Below are 16,578 nucleotides of genomic sequence, written 5' to 3' on the forward strand. Positions count from 1 at the left end.
CCTGTCTTTTAGTATCTATCTATCTGTCTATCCATCTATCTATTTAGGTATACATATCCATTTGTCTATCACTATCTGTCTATCTGTCTGTCTGTCTATCCATCTATCTATCTATTTAGGTATATATATCTATTTGTCACGCTATCACTATCTGTGTATCTATCTATATATCTGTCTGTCTATCCATATATCTATCTATTCATGTATATATATCCATTTGTCTATCTATCACTATCTGTCTATCTGTCTGTCTGTCTATCCATCTATCTGTCGCACTCACTCAGCCTTTCTCAAAAAAATGTATGCAGCTCGTTTTTAATCAGTATTGCACTTTAAAAACAAATTCTGACTCTCTCTCTCTCTCTCTCTCTGTTTGTGGGTTTATGGTATATTTATGTGTATGTGTGTGTGTGTGTGTGTGCGTGCGTGTGTGTGTGTGTGTGTGTGTGTGTGTGTGTGTGTGTGTGTGTGTGTGTGTGTGTGTTTATACTGGTTTTGTGTTTGTGCGTCTATATGTGTTTATATTGGTTGTGTGTGTGTGTGTGTGTGTGTGTGTGTGTGTGTGTGTGTGTGTGTGTGTGTGTGTGTGTGTGTGCGTGTGTGTGTGTGTGTGTGTGTGTGTGTGTGTGTGTGTGTGCGTCTCACCTGGTCTGGGTTTTCCCTGTTGGCCTGCACCTGTGCCTGGGTCAGCTCCTCTTGAGGTATGAACCAGCCTGGGAACGACTCAATTAGGGCAGGGAGGCGGATCTGTCGTAGTTCCTGGGGGTCGTTAGAGGTGGTTAGAGGTAGTTAGAGGTCGTTAGGTGTAATTAGAGGTCGTTAGGAGAGATTTGAGGTGGTTAGAGGTCGTTAGAGGCCTTTAGAGGTAGTTAGGAGAGATTTGAGGTGATTAGGTCGTCAGGAGAGATTTGAGGTGGTTAGATCGTTAAATTCGGGGTGGTTAGGTCGTTAGGAGAGATTTGAAAGAGGTTAGACTTAAAGAAAAAGCTTGGTTTGCAGATGACCACTATCCAGAATTTTGGTTCTCCATGGAATTCGTTTGAAATCATAGGATTTGGCACTCTCTTGTCCTGTTCTTTTTCTTTTTTTTTTTTTTTTGAGTGTACAGTTTCGCGGGCTTCTTGCTTTTGGTTCCTTCCTTCTTGCATTAAAAAACAAAATCAAAAGACCGGCCATTACAAGGGTTTGATTTTTTTTTCTTTTTTTATGCTAGGAAGAAGGAACCAAGGGCTACGAGCCCGCAAAAACTGTTCCTTCTAAGAGGAGAACGAAATACAAGAGAGAGCCAATTCAAGATCCAATCATTTCGAGATGATTGTTGCGTTATTTTTGCTGCAGGTACATTATTGTTCTTTCAGTGTCATGAAGTTAACCAGATGGTAATCGAAGTTTAGCCTACTTGTTTGCCCAATGACTAGCACTGCCTGCTACACAGACCGTCATGTGGCTTCTTCTGTTTCTACTGAGATTGTGAAATGTTGTGTTATCTCTGCTGTAAGTGTTTATTGTGCTGTTATATTTGTTTCAGATACAGTATCACATTTTCATGTATCAGTAAGTTAGTCGGCTAATAATCGAAGTTTGGAGAGGGGAGGAGGCCGTTTGCGTAGCGCCACCGCCACCCTGCTCACGGTGGCGTCGACTGCTATAGTATACACGTGACGTCACGGTCCCCTGATAAACAATAACAAACCGCCGCTGGCCGGCCCGTGGCAGGCCAGCAAATCGCAAGGATGGTGAAGTGGTGTTGTGCATTCGGCTGCTCAAATAAGGCAGGTAGAGACAATATCTCGTTTTATAGATTTCCTGTCCAGACTAGAAATAGAAAAGGAGGGCCTGAAAGGGCTATAAATCACAGGAAATTGTGGGTAAATGCCGTCAAGAGAGCAGCAGTCGATTCAGTTCCAAGGTTTCGGAGCCTTCACAACATGACAGATTGTGCAGTGCACATTTCATATCAGGTAAGTTTTTAAATATTGTATTAAACTATTAATTTTACTTTATAAATACCAGATTTTATTTAATGTAAGATATAGAGACTGGGCTTAGGATAATTTCAGGCGCAGTCCATTTAGATAGGGTAACAAAATCATGTGAAACTACCAGCAGATAATTCACACATTGGTTTGTGTAGTTATCTATGCCATAACTGAATCGATTAGTGTGTAAAATTGCAGGAGAGAGAGAGAGACTAAGAACATACAGGAATTAGTTACTAATTTTATGTCTGTCCTAAGTCACTCCCTCTCTCCTGCAGTATGACACACTTTTTCAGTTATGGCATGGCTAACACTATAACGAATCTGTGAATTATTTTATTCTTAAGATTGGGCAAAGGTAGGCATTTCTCCACTGCAGCAGACCATGGTCCACACGTGAAGCCTAATTCAGAATTATCACCGTGTTCCCCTACCATGTTACTTTGCTGTTTTTGAAAGGATAAAAGATAAAGGTTAAGTTTGGATAATATGATGGTCATATATTTTTTTGGGGAGAAGGATTGTCTTTTTTTCCACTGTATTACTTATTATATGACAAATAATTTCAGATGTACATGTGTTGCTGTTATGCTTCTGTTAGACAAATTCTTAACTATTACTTGATCCTTCAGCATCTTTTATGATCGATTGGTTAGCTTGGAGCTCTAGTATCCAAGAACACCCAAGTGCACTTCCACCCCAAGGAAATTCAACTGAATTTCATGATAATTTATGAAGGTTTTTGTGAAGAAAAGATTACCATTGTTATAAAGTAAAAAAATATAACATTCTGGACTTCTCAGCTCTAAATAAAACCAGAGAACTGTCATTATGTTATAGCTGCAGCTCAGGTTAGGTTAGGGATGGGAAGGATAGGGTAGGTTAGGTTAGGTTAGATAAATATGAAATATTTGGGCTTTCATCAGATTTGGATTCATATGGAAATTACATAATTCAGGACATAAACAGACGAACTTCATTAAAATACCTTGGCTGTTATGATGCACACTGTAGAAGCATTCCCTTGCTTGATGTCTGCTATGAGTAACTCACTGACCCATCCAGCAACAAAGTACTTATAGGTTTCCAGACTTCTGCTTGCTCTCAGTTCCTTATGATTATATACATTTTTGTAGTTTATTTAGTACTGGTATATGTCACCGTGGCGCAAGTCTTGTAGATCGCCATCAAGCAGAGTCGTGATGTCTTTTCACTTGTGCCGCGGTATGTTATAAGGATCTTTATTACCTATTTCCTTGAACTTTTCACAATATCGAGACGCAGATTCAGAGTTCAACATCTGAAGAACATAATTTGATATATGAACACCATCAATAACTTTTCCTGCCATACTGAATGAGCTCAATTTGAGTGACTGATATGCGTCTAGAGGGGAAGAAACCTTATTTATTTACATTTTTGCCACGGCCAGAGTCGAACCACACGTATTAGGGGCGGGGCTTAATGACGTTAATGCATACCATCAATACAGCCCAGTACATTCGAGTGTTTACATTCGGCCCTTGAAGCGTTGTGTTATATCTGTCGCAGGTTTTGTGCTGCCACAAGTGTTCAGTAAGTATTGTCTGAGTTCTGTTGAATGTACTGTGCCACCATGATGTGTACTGAGTAATTTGTGTGACCTGTTGCATGTACAGTGCTGCTGTTACAAGTAATGAATATGTTGTGATTGGATGTGTACTTGGTGTGAAGCATCTGCTACTACAGTAAAAGTAGCTCTCTTTCCTCTTTTGCATGAAGAAAATTTACAACTGTCGAAATACAGTGACAACCCTATCTCAGCTAGTGGGTGTTTCAGATGGTTCGATATTTCCACTACATATTCGTTCGACTTTGAGAAGATATTTGTGTCTGTCTGTACAGTCAGTATTAACCCCTTAACCGCGGGGCGTCACTTTTGTGACGCTTGGGAGCAAGGGATCATACCACGGGGTGTCACTTTTGTGATTCTGTGTTATTTTGAATTTGTCCGGGCTTTCAAGTGGTGGCTTGTATCATCTATCAGTACTGCCAATGTCCAACACTAGTCAGCACTCCTAATCTCATCTGTACTCCCATCCATTGTTGACACTTTAACCATTTCTCCCCATTCTTGACTCCCCTCCATTACCCTCTCCTCTTGCCTGCCCAGCCATGCTGGAATTTTCCACTGATTTCATCCATTGAAATAAGCCCTATGCCTTATTCTTATATCAAATAATATATACAAGAAAGAAATAAGGCAAGTGATAGTGCCATACACCTGGAATTGGCTAATTATCATGTTGCAACACCTCACTTGCACTCGTTCGCTAATTTTTGCTGTTTATTTCCCCTTGAAATATACCGTATAATCGATTCTTGTAATAAAAATATATATAAGAAAGGAAGGGAGAAGCCTAAGTGATATTTACATTCACCTGGAACTACCTAATTTATTATGTATTGTCTAGATTTCCTGCCAATCATTTCATAGTGTATATATTAGCAGCTGTCACCACGCTGACATTGGCAGCATTGCACTCCCCCTGGGCCACCACAGTACAGTATTCAGTTTACTGTCGTCTTTCAAGGTGAAACCACGTCGGATTCTTGCTTGTCCAATTCCACCGCTTTTTAGCCCCATGCAAAGGGCCCTGTGACCTATACCTCGTGTGGAAAGGGGTAAAGGGCTAAGTGACTGCTGTGGAATGTGAACTGGCTAATTTATCAATGAAAACGATGGACAGTGACTATGATCTTTCTGGTGACTAAAACAGTGCAAGTGGAAATGTAAATAATGTGTAAACAGCAAGTGAAAGCAATGAATGTAAATATAAGTGAACAGTGGAAAATAGTTTTATAAGTTACTGCAAGTGACAGTGCATAACAGTGTAAATAAAATAGAAATGTGAATAATGTAAATAAAACAGAGAATGTAAATAGAATTGTAAATGAGTACTGTAGTAATATAAGAATACGAGTATATATACTAGGAGTAATGAAAGTGAAAGTTTCACTCTAGCATGTATGAATACAAAGAGTTATGAAAGTGGAAGTGAAAGTGACAGATTTGCTCTGAGTGCTAGTATACAGGACGAGAAAGTGAATGCTACATATTTTACTGAAAGAGAAATTGAATGCCTACAGTGACAATAAACTACTATTACTGAAGGAAACATGGATAAAGACTGCAGATATATATAAGTGTTATATAGTAATAGAAATATAAAGTGTGAGTGTTTTTATGAATAATAAATGACAGAACACCAGTGGTGAATGAGCGCAAGTGGGAAGGTCATACGCGCTCATAATTTTCATTGCTTTCACTGTTTTTTTTTTGGAATATGGATTCCAAACTATTTGAAAATCATAGAATAGTGTTTCTAGTGATAATATCAGGCTGTGGTAATCATATCACTGGTTGTCGGGAAGTGTAAAGTGGAGACTTACAACTTCAGAGGTCTCCACAAGTCCTACGGTACTCGACAAAGGCTGAACAAACATGCCAGGAGAAAGCTGACGGTATGCGCCTTGTGCTTATGAATTTTTAATATTCTAGGACTAATCACTGATTTTTGGCAAATATTTTTAGAGTCTGTCAGAGCCTAAATATGCCCGCGGGACACGCAAGTCAAGCCAAAACAACCCTGCGGTTTAGGGGTTAATGCCGGTTCACACAGTCAGTCAGTGGGCACTTGTGATTTTGGAGTATAATAGAGGGAAAATAAATGCTGAAAAACAATCTTGTATATGTGATGCTTTACCCCTTCTTGTCTTGTGTTTACAGTGTGTTTCTTTCCCATGCTTCAAAATGTGCTCAGAGACAAGAGGCGCTTACTGATTGTGTCGAAGGGCCTTAAAATTGAACCTTTGACCTTACCTTGTGCCCCTGACCTTTGATTGATTGCTGTCAAGATCGTTTTACTGACGTCCGCCAAGTTTGGTTTAATTCACATCCAAAATTTTTAAGTTGGCCTTGTCCAGTAATCTTGATAGTAGACCTTAGCTGATTCTCGGAAAACAGAATCATTTAATCCTTGGCTAACCATACACCATTGTGCCAAGCTAAGTCCAAATTGAAGGAAAACTATTTTACTTAAAAGTTGAGTTCAGATTGAAAGAAAACGCTGACTTAAAGCTGAGTTCATATCGAAAGAAAATTATTTGACTTAGAGTTCAAGTAGAAAAAAAAAAAAAAAACTTTGGCAAAGTTTACTCCAAATCAAAAGAAAACTATTTGACTTAAAATTGAGTCCAAACTGACAGAAAACTATTGGTGTTCAAGAGCCGGCCCTTTGACCGTGCTCTGTGACCTTCGACCAATTGTCCTCACACCTAAGTTACTTCACCCTTGGCTGTCCTTCAACCTTTCCACCAAGTTCGGTCAAAATTCGATGAAAATCTTTGAGTTGTTCTTGACCTAAAACCTCTGACCTCTTTCGACGTCTTCGTGTGTGTGTGTGTGTGTGTGTGTGTGTGATGATAACAGACAGGAAAATAGGCTGACAAACGAGACCAAATGGACATTGAATTTGGCTTTTTTTTTTTTTTTTTTTTTAGAGCGAGAGAACAATTTGGGAAACTCAAAGTGTTTGGTTTCCTTATTCTCAGCATAAAAAAAAAAAAAGATCCCACTCACTATATCCGTGTGGGTATAATAATAATAATAATAATAATAATAGAATAATAATTATTTTAGTAATAATAATAATAATAATAATAATAATAACAGTAGTAGTAGTAGTAGTAGTAATAGTAGCAGTAGTAGTAGTAATAGTAGCAGTAGTAGTAATAGCTCTACTTACGGGCTTTCTTATGATGGTAAATGCCAAAGCGTACACAAAGAGACCCTCATTGACCGTATCATGTACACTGGCGGCCACTTGCATCAGGTCCTCTACCCCATTGGTCTCTGGGGAGGTCAAGATAGGTCAGAGGTCAGGAGAGATTATGAAGAGATCGGCAAGGTCAGGGTAGGTCGCGATGAAGATGGATCAAGAAAGATTAGGAAGTTGAAGTAGGTTGATGGGTTGGAAAAGAGTAGGATAAGAGAGGTTTGGTTAGGGTGACACACACACATACACATACACACACACACACACACACAAAAACACCCTGCCCCACACCTCTCTCTCCCACTCTCTCTCTCTCTCTCTCTCTCTCTCTCTCTCAAATGTCCAATATACAGAAACCTTTTCTGTGTATATTTTGTTTGGTTCTGCAGTGACACATTCCACAGTTCCTGGGTCCATGGATCATTACTACTGGGAGTGTTGAAATTTCTTATCCACCATTAAGGGACTGCTATAATTTTTACACAGCTAGAAGACAAATTGTGTCCTCTCTCTCTCTCTCTGCTTAAAGAACACTCCAGGGGTCTCTTTAACCTGCTGCGTGCCGGCTATTTTTAGTCCTCTGGGTCACCCCATTGCCGGCCATTTTTCGACCTTTTTTTTTTTTGGCTACAATGATAGATTTTGATGTGGAAACAATGAACTTCGCTGTTAAAATGCTCACCGAGGCTCGGAAATTAGTTTTATTGAGTCCTGCATACTCGTGTGCAGATATAGCTGCTCTATCACATTCACCACGTATGTGAGAGAAAGCCGTTTTCTGTGTAAGGTATACTCAGGTATTTATGCTGGGAAGGTATAGCAATGTTCAGTACACTTTTCTGATCACTTATTACTTCAGCATCTATCACAATTTGCATGTCTTTCTCACTATGAATGCATTATCTTACACATACTTGAAGATTGGTACAACCTGACTTCATTATGTACAGTCCTGGCACTTATAAGAAGGTATTTACAACTTGACCTCACCATATAGTCCTTACACTTACAAAAAAATATTTACAACTTACACTTACATGAAATTATTTACAAAATGCCTTCACTATGTACAGCACTTGGTGAGGCACACAGGCAGAGTGAGGCAGATCGAGCGTGAGGGGGAAAGCGAGTGAGTGTATGGCCTTGACAGCCTGAGGGATGGTAGAGGAACAGTTACCTTACATGCCTGCCAATTTTTACCCACGATTCTTGAAAAATATGGTCACAGTGAAGTTTACTATTTTAGACTGTTTTAAAACGGCACTGGTACTGGCTGCGGCATTATGTCAGACCGTTTTAGAATGGCACTGGCATGCAGTGGATTAAAAACATTTGCTTATGGCGTGATTTTATATTTCTTACCATTTGTGTGTGTGTGTGTGTACTTACTCATGAACACGTCGCACAGGTCCTTGGCGGCCCTTCGATGTGGCCTCAGGAAGAAGGAAAATGGCTCTCCCTTCGGCACTGTCAAGGCCGCCCCTAAATTGGCTGGGGCTGCGTCTGTCCGATTGGGAACATTTACACGCGTCTCCACCCCGGGTCCAGAGGGGCTGGAGATAACCAGCTGGAGGATGAGCAGGAGGAGGAGGAGGGGGAATTTTAAGTATTTTACCTCTCTCTCTCTCTCTCTCTCTCTCTCGTCGTATATGTATTTATTCCTGTCAGTTTCTCTCTCTCTCTCTCTCTCTCTCTCTCTCTCTCTCTCTCGTCGTATATGTATTTATTCCTGTCAGTTTCTCTCTCTCTCTCTCTCTCTCTCTCTCCATCTATCAGTATATGTATTCCTGTCAATCTCTCTCTCTTTCTCTCTCTTCGTATATGTATGTATTCCTGTCATTTCCTCTCTCTCTCTCTCTCTCTCTCTCTCTCCATCTATCAGTATATGTATTTATTCCTGTCAATCTCTCTTTCTCTCTCTCTCTCTCTCTCTCTCTCTGTCTCTCCATCTATCAGTATATGTATTTATCCCTGTCAATCTCTCTCTCTCTCTTCATCTGTTAGTATATGTATTTATTCCTGTCAATCTCTCTCTCTCTCTCTCTCTCTCTCTCTCTCTCTCTCTCTCTCTCTCTCTCCATCTATCAGTATATGTATTTATTCCTGTCAATCTCTCTCTCTCTCTCTCTCTCTCTCTCTCTCCATCTATCAGTATATGTATTTATTCCTGTCAATCTCTCTCTTTCTCTCTCTCTCTCTCGTCGTATATGTATTTATTCCTGTCAGTTTCTCTCTCTCTCTCTCTCTCTCTCTCTCTCTCTCTCTCCATCTATCAGTATATGTATTTATTCCTGTCAGTTTCTCTCTCTCTCTCTCTCTCTCTCTCTCTCTCCATCTATCAGTATATGTATTTATTCCTGTCAGTTTCTCTCTCTCTCTCTCTCTCTCTCTCTCTCTCTCTCCATCTATCAGTATATGTATTTATTCCTGTCAGTTTCTCTCTCTCTCTCTCTCTCAGTACTTACCGTGGTGCTGAGGTCATAGCCAACCTTATCTACGCCTCTTGGTCTATCGAGGGGGTCGTAGGGCTTCTCAAATAGATAGAGGAGGTTTCTTTCTGTCGGGTTCAGGGCAGACATCTTGGCCACTCACTGGAGGGAGAGGAAGGCAAGATTAGCTGAGAAACTGACTAGGAGAGTGAATGTGAGGAGGAGTGGGAGATGAAGGGATGGGGTGGAGGGGATGGAATATGAGACTGACTAGGAGAGTGTATGTGAGTGAGAAGGGGGAGACCGAGGATGAGATGGCGGGATGGATTGGAGATATGTATATGACAGAGGGGTGAGAGACTGACTAGGAGAGTATGTGAGTGAGCAGGAAGGGAAGACAGAGGATGTGATGGAGGGATGGAGTGGAGAGGTATATGAGAGAGGGAAGTGTGAATTGGAGGGAGGACAGCAACACGGCAGAGGACAGGCGGAGCTCTGTTTGTGGCCACCCCTCAAGAGATTAAGTCATCTGGCAATAGATAAAGAGATTTTTGCAAATATTGTCCCCTTATTCAAGAAAGAGAATAGACAAAATCCACTCAACTACCGACCAGTATCACTGACCAGTGTTGTAAGCAAGGTATTAGAAAACCTTATAAGAAAAGCTTGGGTAAATCATCTAGAAGAACACAATATGATAACAGAAAGACAGTTTGGTTTCAGAAAAGGAAAATCATGTGTTACTAATCTGTTGAGCTACTGTGACAGAGTAACAGACACAATACAGGAAAGAGAAGGATGGGTGGACAGTATTTAGATTTCAAGAAAGCATTTGACACAGTACCACACCAAAGACTTTTATGGAAACTGTACCATCAAGGAAGAATTCGAGGCAAACTGTTTTGTTGGATGAAAGATTTTCTCATAAAAAGAGAAATGAGAACAGTACTAAGGGGAAACTACTCATCATGGAAAGAAGTGACTAGTGGAGTACCACAGGGCTCAGTGCTGGCGCCAGTCATGTTTTTAGTGTATATAAATGATATAGACAGTAACACTGGAAATGAAAGCTATCCAAATATGTTTGCAGATGATGCGAAAATACAAAGGAGAATTACTAACACAGACTCTTGAAAAGAGCTACAAGAAGAAATAAATAAACTTCGTGAATGGAGTAGTACATGGCAAATGGAATTCATTGTGGACAAGTGTCATGTAATCAAATTTGGCAAAAGTGGAAAAAGACCTGATTGGGATTATACGTTAGGAAATAAAACCCTATACACATCAGAAAGAGAGAAAGACCTAGGTGTGATTATCAATAACAGACTATCTCCGGCTGACCACATCAGTGAGAAGGTACGGAACATGTATACACTGCTTGCAAATATGAGAATAGCATTCACATTCATAAATGAAGACATGCTAAGAAGGATAATAACATCATTCATCAGACCAACCCTGAAGTATGCATCAGTAGTCTGGAGTCTTCATCTCAAAAAACACATAGACAAGATTGAAAAAGTTCAGTGGACCGCTACAAGATGGATACCAAGCTTAGGGGATCTAAGCTACGAAGAAAGACTAAATAAACTGAAGCTACCAACACTACAGGAGAGAAGGAAAAGAGGTGACATGATAATGCTATATAAATTCATATCAGGAAAGGAGAAAATAGACATAAATGATTACTTAACATATGGAGAAGCATCAGCAAGAGGACACTGCAAAAAACTGCATAAGAAGAGAGGTGATAAGGACGTGAGGAAATTCAGTTTCCCAAACAGAGCAATTGATCATTGGAATGCATTACCGAATGAAACAGTGTGTGCCAAAACAATTCACAAATTTAAGGATATGTACGATAAATATGGTTTAAGACACGGGACAGTACGAGCCTGACTCATTCCTGTAAAGATACAATTAGGTAAGAACAATTAGGTAAGACACACACACACACACACATAAAAATCCATAACAAAATTGTCTCTCTCTCTCTCTCTCTCTCTCTCACACACACACACACACACACACACACACACACACACACACACACACACACACACACACACACACACACACACACACAATCCGATCATCGCATCAGTAACCCCAACTTCATTTGATTTCCACCTGAAGAAAACGGACAGAAAACAGAGCAGCGTTGCCAGGGATAACTCAAGCCAAATTACCTGCTTCATTACATTTCACGGGGACTGAATTACTTTGATGTTATTTAAAGGTGTGAAGTTTTCCAGCCATAATGTCATGTTCTTTGATTCTCTCTCTCTCTCTCTCTCTCTCTCACGCACGCACGCACACGCACGAAGCACGCGCGCGCACACACACACACACACACACACACACACACACACACACACACACACACACACACACACACACACACACACATTCAAATCCTTTAAGTATATGTATTTTATTTTTCACCTGCACGTAGTAGCTAACGCAGTGTGTATTTTCCGTTCCTGTGTGTGTGCACGTGTGTATATGTGTCTGTATATGCATGGGTTTGTCAGTCTGTCTATGTCTGTGAGCAGCATAGCGAGCACAGTTTTCATTCAACTTATACCAAACGTCATAGAAAGATTAACGGTCAGGCAAGGATGACGTGATTTGCTTTTCAGGACAGTGGGTCAAAGGTCAAGGTCACAGGGCAAGGTTAACTCAAATGGTTATAATCCGATTTGAACCAAACTTAGTGGAAGAGTTGATGGTCAGGCAAGGATGAGGTGGTTCAATTTTTTGGTCAATTGAACGAAGGGCAAGGTCACAAGGAAAGGCCAAATGTGTCGGGCGCGGGTATTGCACTCCCTGGGGATTGCTCCTTGTGTCTGTGTGCCAGTTCCTACCGCGACATCCGCCTTTACGCTACACCGTCACGCACAGAGAAACACACAACTGGAGCGTGGATGCTTACTTTTGTCCATAATCTCCCTTTGTGTGTTTTTCTGTTTGTGGCCAATTTCCTCGTGTTTATATTTCAGTTCGTATTGTTTATTTTACGTACGTGTGTGTGTTTGGGGGGGGGGGGATCCGCACCAACAGAGGCGGCCAAATGAAGTGTACTGTACGTGTCACTGAGTCGCTAATTCATTCATTCATTCACACACTCATTGAGCCCATGTACCTTTCTAAAGGATGGAATCTGGCACATTGCAATCTACTCAGCACAAAATTATGTCTCTTCTCTGCTCAGCTGTATCGTAAGTCTGCAAGTGTCAACCTCTGTGTATCCGACGCAGCATTTACTGGCCACCTAACACACACACACACACACACACACACACACACACACACACACACACACACACACACACACACACACACACACACACACACACACACACACACACACACACACACACACACACACACTTCCAAAACGTCACTTTGTACAGCTTTGGCAATATTTCCGAAACCCTTACAAATTTTGAGTTTGCCAACATTACATACAAAGGCCTACACGTAGACATACATACTGACGTAGTATATATATATATATATATATATATATATATATATATATATATATATATATATATATCATCATCATCAGCCATAACTAGTCCACTGCTGAACAAAGGCCTCCCCCAACCTTTTCCACGAATTCCTTGACTGAGCCAATCTTTGCCACGTTTTCCCTGCAAATTTCTCTATCTCATCTCCATCTCCTGTCTGGCCTTTTTCTGCTACGCTTACATTCTCGTGGTGTCCAGTCCGTCAGCCTCTTACTCCATCGGTTATCCCTTATTCTTGCTACATGGCCTGCCCACCTCCATTTCTGTTCTTTTATAACTTCTATAACATCTTTGACTTTAGTCTGCTCTCTCACCCAACTTGATATTTTCCCGTCTTTTAAAAATATTCCCAACATTGACCTTTCCATTGCTCTTTGAGAACGGATTAGTTTATTTTCCATTGATTTTGTCAGTTTCCAGGTCTCACAATCATACGTCATAGCTGGAATTATACATTCATTATATACTTTTCGTTTCATACAAACTGGCAAGCTACTTTTCATAACTTCTCTGTGTTTACCGAAAGCTTTCCATCCAATTGTTCTTCAAGAATTTCATCGCTTATTCTGATGACTCTCTTTGGTGTTTGTGGATTAAACATTACTTTGGTTTTACTTCGGTTCATTTTCAGTCCTACTTTTAGACTTTCTTTGTTCAGGTCATTTAACATTTCTTGCAATGCCTTCGCTGTTTCTGAGATTAGGAAAATGTCATCTGCAAATCTTAAATGGTTTAGCTTTTCTCCATCAATGTTCACTCCTTTGTTTTCCCAGTCTAGCTTTCTGAAAATACTTTCTAGGCATGCTGTAAATAATTTTGGTGAAATTGTATCTCCCTGACGCACGCCCTTTTCAATCTTAATTTTTTCTAAGTCCTTGTATAATTTAACTGTAGCAGTTCCCTCTTTATATGTTTTCGATCAGTTTTACAATGTTCTCATTCACTCCTTGTTCTCGCAATGAATTTATAATTGCTATGTGCTCCACTGAGTCGAAAGCCTTTTCGTAATCAACAAAACCTAAGCACAGTGGTTTATTCTATTATATATATATATATATATATATATATATATATATATATATATATATATATATATATATATATATATATATATATATATATCGTTTCGTTCGTATCGTTTGTAGAGGCTCAGAAATGCTTGCATGCATCGGCCTAATTGATCACCTAATGACTGTTTTCCACGCTGCTTGATCTCTGGCATCCTTCCTGTTCAGTCCGTTATCCCTGACGTTACACCCTATGACCTCGTCCCAGGTCTTTTTCGGTCTATCTCTCACAACCCCACCCCCGACATTCACACGTTTCACTGTTTGCGCCCAGTTATTGTCTTCCTCCATCCTCTACACATGCCCAGACCATCTCAGTCTGCCCCTCCTCATCACAACACCAATACATTCAAGTCCCATCCGGCCTCTCAACTCCTCATTCACAATCCTTGTCACACGCCCCAAAGCCTCGCATTCAAGGACGCACTGCACATCCACCTAATTATTGTCGTTTCTGTCCGTTTAAGCCTGTGAATATCCTCTTCCTTTGCTGCCCAGGTCTCACTACCATACAGCATTACACTCCCAACACATGCCACATACAAACATCCCCTTGCACAGAGGGAGAGCCCTCTCAGTGTCGAGAGGCAACAGCTCACTGAACTTCCTCCAACCACTCCTTACCCTAGCCACAGCCCCACTTCCAGCACATAACATGTCCCCCAAATAACAAAACTCCCACACACTCAGCAGACTCATCAGCAAAATCAATCCTTTCAAACCCGACACTCTCTCTCTCTCTCTCTCTCTCTCTCTCTCTCTCACAGTATATATATATATATATATATATATATATATATACAGATACAGTATATTATATATATATACATATATATATATATATATATATAATATATATATATATATATATATATATATATATATATATATATATATATATATATATATATATATATATATATATATATATATATATATAATTTATTTATTTATAATTAGATCTCATTGCTGCTCCTTATAAGGTGTTACTGGAAGGGTAGTCCGTTTAGCGTACGGCCCTCCGCCTATCGGCTGATAGTCACGCAGCTCTTAGGTTCCAACCATAGGGTTTCCCGCTTTATTAACTTTTAATAATTGCTAGTTCCGTCCATTCTATTCGACCAGGGTTCTCAATGTGATATATATATATATATATATATATATATATATATATATATATATATATATATATATATATATACATAAATAGATGGATAGACATAGATATATAAACAGACCAGCAGCCTTGGTCAATTTTTCCGGTAGTCCACAAACAACATAACAGATGGTTGTTATTAATGTCAGCATCACGGGACGGACATCATTACTGTACCACCAGCTGATGGCAGCCTTAGCCTTGACGTTAATAGCAACCCAGTCTGTTGTGGCAGGTCAGGGACAGCCTTTACGTGGCTTACATAATTACGGTACGGCAAATTGATGGCATCGCATGGAAGGCCAGTGACAAGCACGTCATCGAAACTCAGTTCTTCAAACTCTTCCTCGCAACAGACAAGATCAGTTCCCCAAGCCATTGTTTTGTCCAGCCATCACCTCCTCCTTCAGTTATCATTGATACAGCTTAAGGGACACAAGCTCTTAAAAACGAGACAACCTACCTCTTCAACGTCTTCCTGGACACTGATGGAAAACCCTCGAGGTCCCGCCTTATATACCCTCTGGCCTGGGGATCCCGCCGTCTTTGTTGAATATCCAGAAACACGTACACTAGAGCTCCACTAGAAACTCACCTGGGGATATCATATGTGTTGCGGGGACGGCTCACCCTGCTGGTGTGGGCGTGGGTGTTGCAGTTCTTGTTGACTAACCCCTGGTCTGTGTGGCTGAGCAGACCCATCCACCACAAACAATCATCCCCCCCTTCTGGGCCATCCCCTGCAGTGAACTAATGCTCCCTTGCGGCGAGGACAAGGGTGTGGAGGTTTGGTTCCCGGATGGACGCCGCATTTGCAGCTTCATCCAGTTAATAGGGGCACCAGACTCCACATAGCCCCGTTGCCTAGTAATGTGGTTGGAGAAGGAAATGAATAAATGATGCAGGATATACAACGCTGAGTGACCCGCCCCCGCAACACGCCATAAATCAGCCAGTGGCGTTTAAGAAAAGCGTTTTTATATACATAGCAGCTAATTCTGAGGTCCTGTGATATTAAACGAAGCCATATTTTGGTTATATATATGAAACTTTAACGAGATTTTCTGTTTTTTCGTCGACTTTTTTTTATTTATAGTTTTATGACTCGAGCGACACTATGCTTCTTTCACCTTAACTTGGCCCAGATTTTCGTCGTTTTGCAGCTTAATTCACGTAGCTTAGTAGCAGTGAGAGGCAATGCTACGGCTCTACATCCTTTCCACGGCACTACTTCGTGACTAGCATCTTATTCTAGTGTAAATCTGTGCCTACAACTCAGCGTTCAAGATGGAGAGATGGCAATTTTAGGCCAAGTTAGAGTGAAAACGGTATAGCACTCCTGATACTGCAATTCGGCCGTTACTGCGGTTGGCCACCTTTGAATTTTGATTTACGAGGGTGTTCAAAATATCGACATTGATGATTTTCGAAATATCAACACGAATCGCGTTTGAAATAGAGAAATATGTTGTGAAAAAAGATTTGGCATAATATCAGGTACTTAATGATGAATATTTTGCTTCAATTTAGCGGTTTATAAGGAATGTACGATACTGAAGACTGTCCATCTTTTCAATGTTTTAATTCTATA

At 40.4% G+C, this 16,578-nt stretch overlaps 1 protein-coding gene across 1 annotated transcript in view; it reads right to left on the reverse strand.

Moving 5' to 3' along the window:
• Positions 1–9,375, reverse strand: part of LOC145394998 (phenoloxidase 1-like) — a 31,040-nt gene extending 21,665 nt beyond the window's left edge. Inside the window, exons 1-4 of the mRNA XM_080268745.1 lie at positions 9,262–9,375; positions 8,186–8,363; positions 6,767–6,873; positions 646–759 (exon numbers count right to left, since the gene is read on the reverse strand). Coding sequence (XP_080124871.1) covers positions 646–759; positions 6,767–6,873; positions 8,186–8,363; positions 9,262–9,375 — 513 coding nt within the window. The remainder of the gene's footprint in view (positions 1–645; positions 760–6,766; positions 6,874–8,185; positions 8,364–9,261) is intronic.
• Between the last annotated feature and the right edge of the window lie 7,203 nt (positions 9,376–16,578).

The sequence above is a fragment of the Coenobita brevimanus genome, chromosome 4, assembly GCF_032717465.1.
Source record: "Coenobita brevimanus isolate Jiangsu-jjx chromosome 4, ASM3271746v2, whole genome shotgun sequence".
Taxonomy (NCBI): domain Eukaryota; kingdom Metazoa; phylum Arthropoda; class Malacostraca; order Decapoda; family Coenobitidae; genus Coenobita; species Coenobita brevimanus.